The sequence below is a fragment of the Coregonus lavaretus genome, assembly GCF_964263955.1.
Source record: "Coregonus lavaretus genome assembly, chromosome: 17".
NCBI classification, from domain to species: Eukaryota; Metazoa; Chordata; class Actinopteri; order Salmoniformes; family Salmonidae; genus Coregonus; species Coregonus lavaretus.
The window spans coordinates 15,037,589-15,052,453 of record NC_140004.1 but is presented as its reverse complement, the minus strand read 5'-3'; the positions used below and the strand labels follow the sequence as shown (position 1 = coordinate 15,052,453).

At 45.4% G+C, this 14,865-nt stretch overlaps 1 protein-coding gene across 1 annotated transcript in view; it reads left to right on the top strand.

Moving 5' to 3' along the window:
- The window catches only part of cacna1ba (calcium channel, voltage-dependent, N type, alpha 1B subunit, a), a gene marked incomplete at its 3' end in the record, with an annotated part of 138,523 nt that overhangs the window by 62,954 nt on the left and 60,704 nt on the right, over positions 1 to 14,865 (top strand). Inside the window, exons 8-10 of the mRNA XM_084180933.1 lie at positions 5,668 to 5,783; positions 13,299 to 13,412; positions 14,315 to 14,413. Coding sequence (XP_084037059.1) covers positions 5,668 to 5,783; positions 13,299 to 13,412; positions 14,315 to 14,413 — 329 coding nt within the window. The remainder of the gene's footprint in view (positions 1 to 5,667; positions 5,784 to 13,298; positions 13,413 to 14,314; positions 14,414 to 14,865) is intronic.

Sequence of the window (14,865 nt, the reverse complement as noted above, 5' to 3'; positions counted from 1 at the left end):
GGCCGGCCCGTACTGGAGACACACACCACTGGCCCCACGCAGAGATCAGGAACGGGCCGGACCGGACTGGACACACACCCCAGTACCTCTCGCCGTGCCTCCACACTATCCCTCTCCTCTGTGACCAGTGGCCCCCTCAACCTGGCGGCCTCCTCTTCACACCCGCTGGACCGCTCCATCGCGGCCTCCTGCTGCCCCGTCGTCCACGTCGTGAGCCCCCCCCTAAAAATTTTCTGGGGTTCTCTCCTCCCCGTGGACCAGGCCTCCCTAGCTCTCGTCAGACTCTCGATCCATTGCTTCATCGACCAGCCTCTCTCCTCTTCATTTAGCGTGGCCCAGCCGAAACTCCTACTCCCCTGATCCCAGGTCCTTCCTTTCTCCTCCTCACGCTGCTTGGTCTGGTACTGGTGGGATTTTCTGTCAGATCGTCTAGAACAGGAGACCAAGGCGCAGCGTTGCGAGTGAACATATTATATTTATTAAATGCTCACAACAACAAAAACAATAAACAACGAAAGCGTGACGTCCAGTGTACAACACGAACACACACGAACAAAATCCCACAACCCGAAAGGAAAACAGATAGATTAAATATGGCTCCCAATCAGAGACAAACAGCCGACAGCTGACACTCGTTTGCCTCTGATTGGGAGTCACACCGGCAAACATAGAAAATAAACCACCTAGAACACCCACCAGAGAAACCGAAAACATAGAATGAACACACCCTGGTTCAACATAATGAGTCCCCGAACCAGGGTGTGACAACGTGCCATTGGAACACAGGACTGATGGTTGCTGATAATGGGCCCCTGTCTGCCTATGTAGATATAAAAAAAAATATATATATATATATATATATATTTTGAAAACAAGGACATTTTTAAGTGACCCTAAACATTTGAACGGTAGTGTACGTTTGGTCATGAAGTATACATTTTATGTGAGATATCTTTATGTTTAAAATGTATTTAAATAAGAGACTGCTGTAGAAATAAAAAGACCTGAGTTTCTTGTTACTGACGTCATATTGAGAGGCTGGATGGAAAGGGAAGTGTATCTCACAGGAGAAAGCATCCATGCGAGCGAAACAGTGCCCATCTGTCTCTGTATGTGTAGGCCATCTATCTCATGCTGTCTGGTCCAAAAGAGTATGACATTGTTGCCGGCCGTAGCATTGAATGCAAGGGAAGCCAGCGAGCATTTGGCCTAAACTGAGTGAGCTCAACTGTGACTGGTCCTGGCGCACCCAAAAAAAAGTGTTAAGGGAAGCCAGTTTGGATTTGGCGTCACTCATATTAAATCGCATCGAGAGCATACGTCATTGGCAGAAACAACTTGAATTGTTGTATCTGGTTGTGTTGTTGTCCCTTTCCTAAATTAGCCATGGATGGAGATACGGATTTTGACTTGTGGTTTTATTAATTCTCTGTACTGGCCAATGATTATAACGGCGATTCTGATCCAACCATTAATTCATACATTGTGCCCCTGGCCTGAGAGGATGGAAGTTCAATATGTAGCTAGATGTAGAAGGCTAATGTTAACTAGCTAACGTTGCCCATGAAAGGAAGTTAGGCTAGCGAACAAGCATTTTAGCCAGGTAGCCTAGGACAATAAAAAATAAAAGCGTATACTGTATGACAGACCGTTTCGTCAACATGAAAGAGAGGAAGATGGCATTGACGTTTCTCCACAAGTAGAGTGAGACAACATGTTTTTTATACTTGCAAGGATATGCACGCACACACACACACAGAAATCAAAACCATGGACAGCCACATCATATTTAGCTTACATTGATTGGACTACATTGTTTTTGGTACCTTTTAGATGACGTTGAAGTTGAAATGGTGCTGGAATAGTGGAGGCAGCTCCTGTTTGCTTTGCGACTTGCGGTAACTCTCCGTGGTTCTAAATCAATAGTTGTTTAGTCATCCGAAAATGTTGGTAACATTAACTTGCTTGACCATGCTGTAGGTCATGTAATTGTTTGTTACATGCAATATGCTTTGTGGACTCCACCGGATAGCGGTTGCTCTCCAGTTTTGTGATGAAACAAAGGTGTGATTGAATTTATTCTGCCACTGTGTCTTCTTATTGTCTCGGCCTTTAGGACTATATATCACGGTCGCAAGGCATATGAACTATCAGGCAAACAACGCAATTATCACAACACAAAGGTTGTAATATGGCTTTCCCAGTGATTTTACCCAAGCACCACTACTGGTGAGCAGAACCTGAGAACACACAGGATTGCAGATTTCTTCCCTATACAAATCGGAGAAGAACTCCACAGCCTGCTCCCGCATCTCCCCCACAACAGAAGTTACTTGCCCATCAGACAAACGTAAACAATGGATTTTCTTGGTTTCCCCGCTCTGTTTTTCCAACTCAAAAAATAAAGAGCTGGGAGCATCCATCTCCTCAACATGGAAAATCTAGCTCTTACAAGTGCTCCTTTTGCTTTAATCTGAAAAAAGAACATAGATCCCTGCATAATTCAGATTATCTTGCAGCCCCACCCTACCCTGCCCCACCAGCTCAGCCTCCCCTCACTTATGCTGCACTCAAGCTCCCCCAATACTCTCCTGGCCTCTGAAGAGGAAAAAGCTGTATACTGCTGACAGAAAACCAGAATCTGGGCTTTCCCTACATCCCAACACCCCCTTCTGCTGTCCCCACCTCTCCCAAAAGCCTTGGAAACTTGAACAAATAGTGGCATCTTGTAAGAGCTTTACATTGAATTTCCAATAAGACACCTGCCGGGGCCCTGGTGAAACAGAGAACTGAGCCATGGCAATATGATGGTCCGAAAATCCAAGTGGGAGAATGGAGGCCCTCAATAGCTTATTCTTGAATGTATACAGTAGATACGATCCAGATGAGCTGCACTCACCCTACCCCCAACCACCTAGTTAGTTCTCCATGTGTCCACTAGATCGAACTGATTAATTGAACACTCCTGCCGAACCCAAATGCGGTTCCTCACTGTTCCTGTCTTTAGTAAAGTCAATGTCGCAATTGCAATCCACCCCAACACAAGCACCTCGTCTAATGCTAAGTGTGTGAGATCCTGCCTTAGACACCCAAACAGGAGCTCCCTCTCCCGCCCTGTACTAGGTGCATACACATTTATGAAAGCAAAGACAAGGTCATTGAGTTTGGCTCTAACCACTAACAATCTACCCTTACACACCACCTTTGAAGAAGAATGTTGACACTCAGGCCTGGGAAAAAAAGCACTGCTACCCCTGCACTAAGATTTGTGCTGAACAACGACATGGATAATATACTGGTTGGCTGGGTTTTCCGTGCATCGGCAAGACAGAACAGCTACTTCCGGGAAGACGAGGGGTGGTGGTCTGTGTCTATAGTAATTAAAGAAGTCTCTAGGTTTTGCTCACCTGAGGTAGAGTACCTCATGATAAGCTGTAGACCACACTATTTACGAAGATAGTTTTCATCTATATTTTTCGTAGCTGTCTATTTACCACCATCAATCACGGCCGGTTGTGATACAGCCTGGAATCGAACCAGGGGGTCTGTAGTGACGCCTCAAGCACTGAGATGCAGTGCCTTAGACCACTGCGCCACTCGGGAGTTTATACCAGGCGGTGTCAGAGGAAGGCCCTAGTCATAGACTGTTCTCTCTGCTACCGCACGGCAAGCGGTACCGCCAAGTCTAGGTCCAAAAAGCTACTTAACAGCTTCTACCCTCAAGCTTTAAGACTGCTGAACAGGTAATCAAATGGCTACCCAGACTATTTGCATTGACCCCCCCCCCCCCTTTTTCTTTCGCTGCTGCTACTCGCTGTTTATTATCTATGCATAGTCACTTTACCCCTACCTAGATGTACATATTACCTCAATTACCTTGACTAACCTGAACCCCTGCACATCGGTAACGGTACCCCCTGTATATACAGTGGCTTGTGAAAGTATTCACCCCCTTGGCATTTTTCCTATTTTGTTGCACAACTATTTGCACATGTACATAGCTGATAATATAACACTTGAAATGGCTATCTTTTTTAAACCTTTTTGAGTGCAATATTTACTGTTAAATTCTAATAGTTGTGTCTTCTCACTTTTGTTTATTATGCAAACACGTTTCCCATGTCAATAAAGTGCCTTTGAATTGAATTGAGTCTGTGCTCAGTGCTGGTGTGCGGCATGCTGAGGAGGGGTGTGACCGACTCTCCCACTTGAGGGGCTGCTGTGGAACTGCAGCAGGCAGGGCTGGGATTCCTGGCTAACACCACCCCCTCACAGCTCTCCCAAACACAAACACAAACAAACACACACACACACACGCACATCCACTGCAATGCAGGAAGGAGCTTCCCTCGGCCCTGCGTGGGAGAGACACCAATCACTGCCTGGCTCTCACCGAGTGAGCTGTGAGGGCGGGTTGTTCAGGGAGGGGATCCCTCATTTCTCTCCATCTGCCTCTCTCTCTTTGTCTACGACTCAATCCAGACTGTTGTGTTTGTGGCTTCACAGTGCAGTTAAAGGATTGTTTCACTATTATAGAATGAAATATCTATTGTTGATGTAAATGTCATGTTATAGAAGGGTCCAGACACTTTTTTAGTGATTTCACTTGGTTTTGAGAAACTTATCCCACCCGCAATAGACTTCCTCATTGCTCATTCTGCAGTATGGGGGCTCTGGAGAAACATGAACAAAGGCTCCAAAAACACCCAAACACGTCCTTTTAGAAACTCTCAGCAAAGTGATGCAGGTCTTTAGATGTTGTACACATTAAATTGTATAATTCTGAACTTTATCCACAACATTATATTCCATTTTGTGTGACTCAAGCGTTTTCCCCTACCAGCTGTGCGGCGCAGGCTACATGGAGAAGCAGCACAGCTGGTAAGTTCCTCAAAACCAAATGAAATCGCAAAAAAAATTGTCTGGACCCTTCTATAACATGCCATTACAAATATACAGATTAGGTAAAAAAATAGTGAACCACTCGTTTAGTGAGTGAGACCTCCCCCTCTTTGTCTTGGTAATCCATTCCAACCTTTGCCTAATCAGCAGTAGGCCTATTTATTTCCAGGGTACACATGGGTAAGAAGAATGGAAATGGGCCTCTTTAATTGGCTAGATAACAGATGGTGGGTCATGTGGTTACAAAAATCACCACACGCTCCTTTCAGCTTTTTTTCCTATGACTGTTTGATGATGTCAGTGCATTAGGAACAAGCACTGATTAAAATGAATGACGCCCATTTGATTTCCCAATTGTCTTTCTGCAGGGGAAACTGGGTTGCATGTTGTTCCAAGATAGTGTCAGAAATATGATTGCTTCATGGTGTAACCATAGAGATCTGATGTTAGCGCACACCACTGATAGTATTGCCAATATAGACTTAATATAACTTATTATTATTACTTCTTTTTTTTCCAGCAAATTCATTCCTTTTAAAGCTTATTTTGTTTGTGAAGTTTTCATTCTTAAAGTAGAGGAAACAAAGACTACTTTTTTCTACAAGTGTCTCTCCAAAAAGCTTCACCCACAGCTAAATCCACAGCTGGGAGGCAGACTGCTGTCAGCACATGAGTGCTCCTGGCTCTGACCTGTAGCTAAAACTGTATATGTGCTCCCATGCTTGTCCGATAAGTGTGTGTGTGTTTGTGTGTGTGTGCCTGCAGGGAGTTTGCCAAGGAGCGTGAGCGTGTGGAGAAGAGGCAGGAGTTTCTAAAGCTTCGCAGGCAGCAGCAGATCGAGAGAGAGCTGACTGGATACCTGGAGTGGATATGCAAGGCAGGTCAGACTGCCCTCTACTCCCTCTCCTTTTTTCTTTTAATACTTAATACCCCTTTACTTTAATACTTAGAGTTTACTTCAATACTGCTCAAGGTTTACATTTACATTTTTACATTTTAGTCATTTAGCAGACGCTCTTATCCAGAGCGACTTACAGGAGCAATTAGGGTTAAGTGCCTTGCTCAAGGGCACATTAACGTCATTTAACAGACGCTCTTAGCCAGAGCGACTCACAAATTGGTGCGTTCACCCTATAGCCAGTGGGATAACCACTTTACAATTTGGGGGGGGGGGGGGTAGAAGGATTCCTTTATCCTATCCCAGGTATTCCTTAAAGAGGTGGGGTTTCAAATGTCTCCGGAAGGTGGTGAGTGACTCCGCTGTCCTGGCGTCGTGAGGGAGCTTGTTCCACCATTGGGGTGCCAGAGCAGCGAACAGTTTTGACTGGGCTGAGCGGGAACTATGCTTCCGCAGAGGAAGGGGAGCCAGCAGGCCAGAGGTGGATGAGCGCAATGCCCTCGTTTGGGTGTAGGGACTGATCAGAGCCTGAAGGTACAGAGGTGCCGTTCCCCTCACTGCTCCATAGGCAAGCACCATGGTCTTGTAGCGGATGCGAGCTTCAACTGGAAGCCAGTGGAGTGTGCGGAGGAGGGGGGTGACGTGAGAGAACTTGGGAAGGTTGAACACCAGACGGGCTGCGGCATTCTGGATGAGTTGTAGGGGTTTAATGGCACAGGCAGGGAGGCCAGCCAACAGCGAGTTGCAGTAGTCCAGACGGGAGATGACAAGTGCCTGGATTAGGACCTGTGCCGCTTCCTGTGTAAGGCAGGGTCGTACTCTCCGAATGTTGTAGAGCATGAACCTGCAGGAGCGGGTCACCGCCTTGATGTTGGCGGAGAACGACAGGGTGTTGTCCAGGGTCACGCCTAGGCTCTTCGCACTCTGGGAGGAGGACACAGCGGAGTTGTCAACCGTGATGGCGAGATCATGGAACGGGCAGTCCTTCCCCGGGAGGAAGAGCAGCTCCGTCTTGCCAGGGTTCAGCTTGAGGTGGTGATCCGTCATCCATACTGATATGTCTGCCAGACATGCAGAGATGCGATTCGCCACCTGGTTATCAGAAGGGGGAAAGGAGAAGATTAGTTGTGTATCGTCAGCGTAGCAATGATAGGAGAGACCATGTGAGGATATGACAGAGCCAAGTGACTTGGTGTATAGGGAGAAAAGGAGAGGGCCTAGAACTGAGCCTTGGGGGACACCAGTGGTGAGAGCACGTGGTGCGGAGACAGCTTCTCGCCACGCCACTTGGTAGGAGCGACCGGTCAGGTAGGACGCAATCCAGGAGTGAGCCGCGCCGGAGATGCCCAGCTCGGAGAGGGTGGAGAGGAGGATCTGATGGTTCACAGTATCAAAGGCAGCAGACAGGTCTAGAAGGACAAGAGCAGAGGAGAGAGAGTTAGCTTTAGCAGTGCGGAGAGTCTCCGTGACACAGAGAAGAGCAGTCTCAGTTGAATGACCAGTCCTGAAACCTGATTGGTTTGGATCAAGAAGGTCATTCTGAGAGAGATAGCAAGAGAGTTGGCTAAAGACGGCACGCTCAATAGTTTTGGAAAGAAAAGAAAGAAGGGATACTGGTCTGTAGTTGTTGACATCAGTGGGGTCGAGTGTTGGTTTTTTGAGAAGGGGAGCAACTCTCGCTCTCTTGAAGACGGAAGGGACATGGCCAGCGGTCAAGGATGAGTTGATCAGCGAGGTGAGGTAGGGGAGAAGGTCACCGGAGATGGTCTGGAGAAGGGAGGAGGGGATGGGGTCAAGCGGGCAGGTTGTTGGGCGGCCTGCAGTCACAAGTCGCAGGATTTTATCTGGAGAGAGAGGGGAGAAAGAAGTCAAAGCATAGGGTAGGGCAGTGTGAGCAGGACCAGCAGTGTCATTAGACTTAACAAACGAGGATCGGATGTCGTCAACCTTCTTTTCAAAGTGGTTGACGAAGTCATCCACAGAGAGAGAGGAGGGGGGGGGGGGGGGGGAGGATTCAGGAGGGAGGAAAATGTGGCAAAGAGCTTCCTAGGGTTAGAGGCAGATGCTTGGAATTTAGAGTGGTAGAAGGTGGCCTTAGCAGCAGAAACAGATGAAGAAAATGTAGAGAGGAGGGAGTGAAAAGATGCCAGGTCGGCAGGGAGTTTAGTTTTCTTCCATTTCCGCTCCGCTGCCCGGAGCTCTGTTCTGTGAGCTCGCAGTGAGTCATCAAGCCACGGAGCTGGAGGGGAGGACCGAGCCGGCCGGGAGGATAGGGGACACAGAGAGTCAAAGGATGCAGAAAGGGAGGAGAGGAGGGTTGAGGAGGCAGAATCAGGAGATTGGAGGGAGAAGGATTGAGCAGAGGGAAGAGATGATAGGATGGAAGAGGAGAGAGTAGTGGGAGAGAGAGAGCGAAGGTTGCGGCGGCGCATTACCATCTGTGTAGGGGCAGAGTGAGTAGTGTGGGAGGAGAGCGAGAGAGAAAAGGAAACAAAGTAGTGGTCGGAGACATGGAGGGGAGTTGCAGTGAGATTAGTAGAGGAGCAGCATCTAGTGAAGATGAGGTCAAGCGTATTGCCTGCCTTGTGAGTAGGGGGGGACGGTGAGAGGGTGAGGTCAAAAGAGGAGAGGAGTGGAAAGAAGGAGGCAGAGAGAAATGAGTCAAATGTGGACATAGGGAGGTTGAAATCCCCCAAAACTGTGAGGGGTGAGCCATCCTCAGGAAAGGAACTTATCAAGGCGTCAAGCTCATTGATGAACTCTCCAAGGGAACCTGGAGGGCGATAGATGACAAGGATATTAAGCTTAAATGGGCTAGTGACTGTGACAGCATGGAATTCAAATGAGGAGATAGACAGATGGGTTAGGGGAAAAATTGAGAATGTCCACTTGGGAGAGATGAGGATTCCTGTACCACCACCCCTCTGACCAGATGCTCTCGGGGTATGCGAGAACACATGGTCAGACGAGGAGAGAGCAGTAGGAGTAGCAGTGTTTTCAGTGGTGATCCATGTTTCCGTCAGCGCCAGGAAGTCGAGGGACTGGAGGTTGGCATAGGCTGGGATGAAGTCAGCTTTGTTGGCAGCAGAACGGCAGTTCCAGAGGCTGCCTGCGACCTGGAACTCCAGGTGAGGGGTGCGTGCAGGGACCACCAGGTTAGAGAGGCAGCAGCCGCGCGGTGTGGTGCGTTTGTGTAGCCTGTGCAGAGAGGAGAGAACAGGGATAGGCAGAGGCATAGTTGACAGGCTGTAGCAAATGGCTACAAAAATGCAGAGGAGATCGGAATGAAATGAGCTAAGCATCTGGGAGAGGAGAGAGCAGGGCCTCCCTCACCAAAAACTTCTACCTCAGAAACTAAAATTGTTTCACTGAACCACCCGAACAAAAACTCTCCCAACTTCCACCTTTAGAAATCAGAATTGTTGTGAACCACAGCGGTTCAATGTTTAAAGGAATAGACTCAACCCACTTTATTCAGCTAGCTAACTATGACACCATAGCTAACTAGCATGCTAGCATCCAATAACACACAGTTTAACACACAGTTTAGCACCAACACTTGGTCACAACAAACCACCAATAGTGTGTTAACTAGCTAACTAGCATGCTAGCATCCAGTAACACACAGTTTAGCACAAACACTTGGTCACAACAAACCACCAATAGTGTGATAACACACTAAACAGATCATTCGTGTCTGTGTCAAGTTCCTTTCATGACGCAGCAATGATTAAACGTTGGCTAGCTAGGACAAGTATATTGTATTTAGCTACTACAGTACAGTTAGCTGGACGTGATGGGTAGCTAGCAATGGCCACTGTGTTGACTTTGTTTGAAGAACGGCTAGCTAGCTAGCTTCGTGCTACACCCGGCACACAATGGCTACTGTGTTGACTCTGACTGTTCGAAAAAAACGGCTAGTTAGCTCGCTTCGTGCTACAGCCGGCACGGCCGAAGACACTGCCAAGACACACCAATAGTATGATAACACACTAAACAGATCATTCGTGTCTGTGTCAAGTTCCTTTCATGACGCAGCAATGATTCAACGTTGGCTAGCTAGGACAAGTATATTGTATTTAGCTACTACAGTACAGTTAGCTGGTCGTGTTGGGTAGCTAGCAATGGCCACTGTGTTGACTTTGTTTGAAGAACGGCTAGCTAGCTAGCTTCGTGCTACACCCGGCACACAATGGCTACTGTGTTGACTCTGACTCTGTTCGAAAAACGGCTAGTTAGCTCGCTTCGTGCTACAGCCGGCACGGCCGAAGACACTGCCAACCTGCAGTAACTACCCACAACAACCCACGATACCTAGCTATGACGCCGTAGCTAACTAGCAAGCTAGCATCCATTAACACACAATTTAGCACCAATACTTGGTTACAACAAACTGCCAAGAGTGTGTTAGCACACTAAACAGATAATTCATGTCCGTGTCTAGTTCCTTTCATAACGCATAACGCAGCAAAAATTAAACGTTGGGTAGCAGCACATTAACATTGGAAACAGCTCTCCACCGTTGCTAATCGTTACCAGTAGCTACCCGCTAGCTAGCTAGCCTCGTGCTTCGATACTAACCTACAATTACCTACGGAAACCTACAATAACAACAATACTAACCTATAATAAATACAATACCTAACTACAACTAACTACCTACCTACGATCTAATACATGGTTAAGCTTTACTCAACACCATATGAGAAGCTTACCTCCTGCTTACCTCCAGCTAGAGAAAAACACAACCTCTCCCGACAGCAGCAGTCATCATGGCTGCTTTAGTTACAGGCAAACATGATTTTATACTATATGCAGTAATCTGCCACTCATTCCCTTTTATTTGGGCTCCCGAGTGGTGCAGCGGTCTAAGGCACTGCATCTCAGTGCTTGAGGCGTCACTACAGACCCCCTGGTTCGATTCCAGGCTGTATCACAATCCGGCCGTGATTGGGAGTCCCATAGGGCGGTGCACAATTGGCCCAGCGTCGTCCGGGTTTGGCCGGTGTAGGCCGTCATTGTAAATAAGAATTTGTTCTTAACTGACTTGCCTAGTTAAATAAAGGTAAAATAAATTGAAAACAAATTATATATATATATATATATATATATATATATATATATATATATATATATATATACAGTACCAGTCAAAAGTTTGGACGCACCTACTCATTCAAGGGTTTTTCTTTATTTTTACTATGTTTTACATTGTAGAATAATTGTGAAGACATCAAAACATTGAAATAACACATATGGAATCATGTAGTAACCAAAAAAGTGTTAAACAAATCAAAATATATTTTATATTTGAGATTATTTAAAAAGCCACCATTTGCTTTGATGACAGCTTTGCACAATCTTGGCATTCTCTCAACCAGCTTCACCTGGAATGGTTTTCCAACAGTCTTCAACGAGTTCCCACATATGCTGAGCACTTGTTGGCTGCTTTTCCTTCACTCTGCCGTCTGACTCATCCCAAACCATCTCAATTGGTTTGAGGTCGGGTGATTGTGGAGGCCAGGTCATCTGATGCAGCACTCCATCACTCTCCTTCTTGGTCAAATAGCTCTTAGACAGCCTGGAGGTGTGTTGGGTCATTGTCCTGTGGAAAAACAAATTATAGTCCTACTAAGCCCAAACCAGATGGGATGGCGTATCGCTGCAGAATGCTGTGGTAGCAATGCTGGTTAAGTGTGCCTTGAATTCTAAATAAATCATAGACAGTGTCACCAGCAAAGCACCCCCACACCATAACACCACCTCCTCCATGCTTTTGGTGGGAACTACACATGCGGAGATCATCCGTTCACCCACACCGCATCTCACAAAGACACGGTGGTTTGAACCAAAAATCTCAGATTTGCACTCCAGACCAAAGGACTATTGCTTGTGTTTCTTGGCCCAAGCAAGTCTCTTCTTCTTATTGGTGTCCTTTAGTAGTAGTTCCTTTGCAGCAATTCGACCATGAAGGCCTGATTCACACAGTCCCCTCTGAACAGTTGATGTTGAGATGTGTCTGTTACTTGAACTCTTTGAAGCGTTTATTTGGGCTGCAATTTCTGAGGCTGGTAGCTCTAATGAACTTATCCTCTGCAGCAGAGGTAACTCTGGGCCTTCCATTCCAGTGGCGGTCCTCATGAGAGCCAGTTTCATCAAAGCGCTTGATGGTTTTTGCGACTGCACTTGAAGAAACTTTCAAAGTTCTTGAAATTTTCCGTATTGACTGACCTTCATGTCTTAAAGTAATGATGGACTGTTGTTTCTCTTTGCTTATTTAAGCTGTTCTTGCCATAATATGGACTTGGTCTTTTACCATATAGGATTATCTTCTGTATACCCCCCCTACCTTGTCACAACACAACTGATTGGCTCAAACGCATTAAGAAGGAAAGAAATTCCACAAATTAACTTTTAAGAAGGCACACCTGTTAATTGAAATGCATTCCAGGTGACTACCTCATGATGCTGGTTGAGAGAATGCCAAGAGTGTGCAAAGCTGTCATCAAGGCAAAGGGTGGCTATTTGAAGAATCAAATCTAAAATATATTTTGATTTGTTTAACCATTTTTTGGTTACTACATGATTCCATATGTGTTATTTCATAGTTTTGATGTATGTCTTCACTATTATTCTATGATGTAAAAAATAGTAAAAATAAAGAAAAACCCTTGAAGGTAGGTGTGTCCCAACTTTTGACTGGTAGTATATATATATATATATATATATATATATATATATATATATATATATATGTTACATTGTGCTGACACAGCATTAGTCTTAGGTCTTTATGATATGAAATATTAAGTATGCTGATGGTTTGGAATCATTGTGTGTGTGTGTGTGTGTGGTGTGTGGTGTGTGCAGTGGCGGAAAAAGTACACAATTGTCATACTTGAGTAAAAATATAGATACCTTCATAGAAAGTTACTCAAGTAAAAGGAAAGTCACCCAGTAAAATACTACTTGAGTAAAAGTCTAAAAGTATTTCATTCTAAATATACTTAAGTATCACATGTAAATGTAATTGCAAAAATATACTTAAGTATCAAAAGTACAAGTATAAATATTTTCAAATTCCTTATATTAAGCAAAGCAGATGGCACCATTTTCTTGTTTTAAACATTTACGGATAGCCAGGGGCACACACCAACACTCATATATTATTTTCAAAAGATACATTTGTGTTTAGTGTTCTCTTGATAAGTGCGTAAATTTGACAATTTTCCTGTCCCGCTAAGCATAAAAAATTTAATGAGAACTTTTGGGTGTCAGGGAAAATGTATTGAGTAAAAAGTACAATATTTTCTTTAGGAATGTAGTGAAGTAAAAGTAAAACTTGTCAAAAATAGAAATAGTAAAGTAAAGTAAAGATACCCCAAAACACTACTTGTAGTAATTCAGTATTTTTACTTAAGTACTTTACACCACTGTGTTTGTGTACTGTATGTGTTCATGATATGGTGTGTGGCTGACACCTGTGTATTTGTTTCAGAGGAAGTGATGCTGGCGGAGGAGGACAAGCACGCTGAAGAGAAGTCCCCTCTGGATGGAGCGTGGTACAAAAGAAAACACAACAACCCAGGTGAGGAATATACCAGGGCCCCGAGTTAGTCAAGTCAGACCACCTGATCTGATCAGGGAAAACTCAGTGCCTTGGTGATAAGCTTTGTCTGAGTGTCATCTCATTTTACATTACATTTTTAGTCATTTAGCAGACGCTCTTATCCAGAGCGACTTACAGTTAGTGTATAAATGTTTTTCTTTTATACTGGCCCCCCGTGGGAATCAAACCCACAACCCTGGCGTTGCAAACACCATGGTCTACCAACTGAGCTACATCCCTGCCGGCCATTCCCTCCCCAATTGTGCGCCGCCCCATGGGTCTCCCGGTCACAGCCAGCTACAACAGAGCCTGGATTCGAACCAGGATCTCTAGTGGCACAGCTAGCCTTAGACCACTGCGCCACTCGGGAGGTCTCCCTGTGTCTGCCCAGGACTGCTTACCCAGGCTCCTCTCTGGCTGTGGCTGTAGATGTGTCAGGCTTTGGGCTGATGCCACCCACTCTCTCTGTAATATATATTGTGCTGCTGCTATCATCAAGTGTGAACTCACAGTAATTATGGGTGTTGGGGCCACATGTAAATTGTATTACAACAGGAGAGAAGTGCACAGTGCCACAGTTCAGAGAGAGCCTGGCTGGGAGAGTGTGTGTGAGGGGGCTGTGTTGTCAGTCGAGTTTGAATGGTCTGTTGATCTAACAACACCTGAGAGGCCTCCCCTGAGATGCTTGTAGGAACAGTGTTTCACAAGCTATCATAAATGTGAAGGGTTCAAGTTGTGTGCTGCTTTTTTAAAAGGAAGTTAGTTGCCTGATGGAAGTCCTGTATTAATGCCCCGAGAGCTGATGTCATATCCATCAAACACACATACTGTATGCATTATCTCCCTGGAACAGATGACATCTGGTCTGGTACTAACCCTACAGTATTGTTCTAATGTGTGTTCAGTGTTGAAAAGAGCCAAGAAGAGCAAGAATGACCTGATCAATGCTGAGGAAGGCGAGGACCACTTCACTGACATCTCATCTGTTGGTAAGGCCAACGCCCGTGACTCCGACCTCTTAATCAACTTGTCAGCTTTCACACTGCTCACTGCTGTATCCTGTTCTACCCAATGATTTATATACACTAGATGACTGATAGGGGGCGCTGTGTTGAAGCCACTGTGCCTCCATCTTGGCACCCCCACCATTGTAAAAATATTTTGGAAGCTATAGAAATGCATTTATTAATCGAGAGCTTGAGACTATAAGGTTCTACCTGCAAAAAGATAATTCTGAAATAATTGGCTTTAAAGGTCCACATTTTTATCTTATATTCTTTTGAATTTAGCAACATGGATTGGGGTATTTAGAGTACTATATACAGTTGAAGTCGGAAGTTTACATACACTTAGGTTGGAGTCATTAAAACTTGTTTTTCAACCACTCCACAAATGTCTTGTTAACAAACTATAGTTTTGGCAAGTCGGTTAGGACATCTACTTTGTGCATGACAGA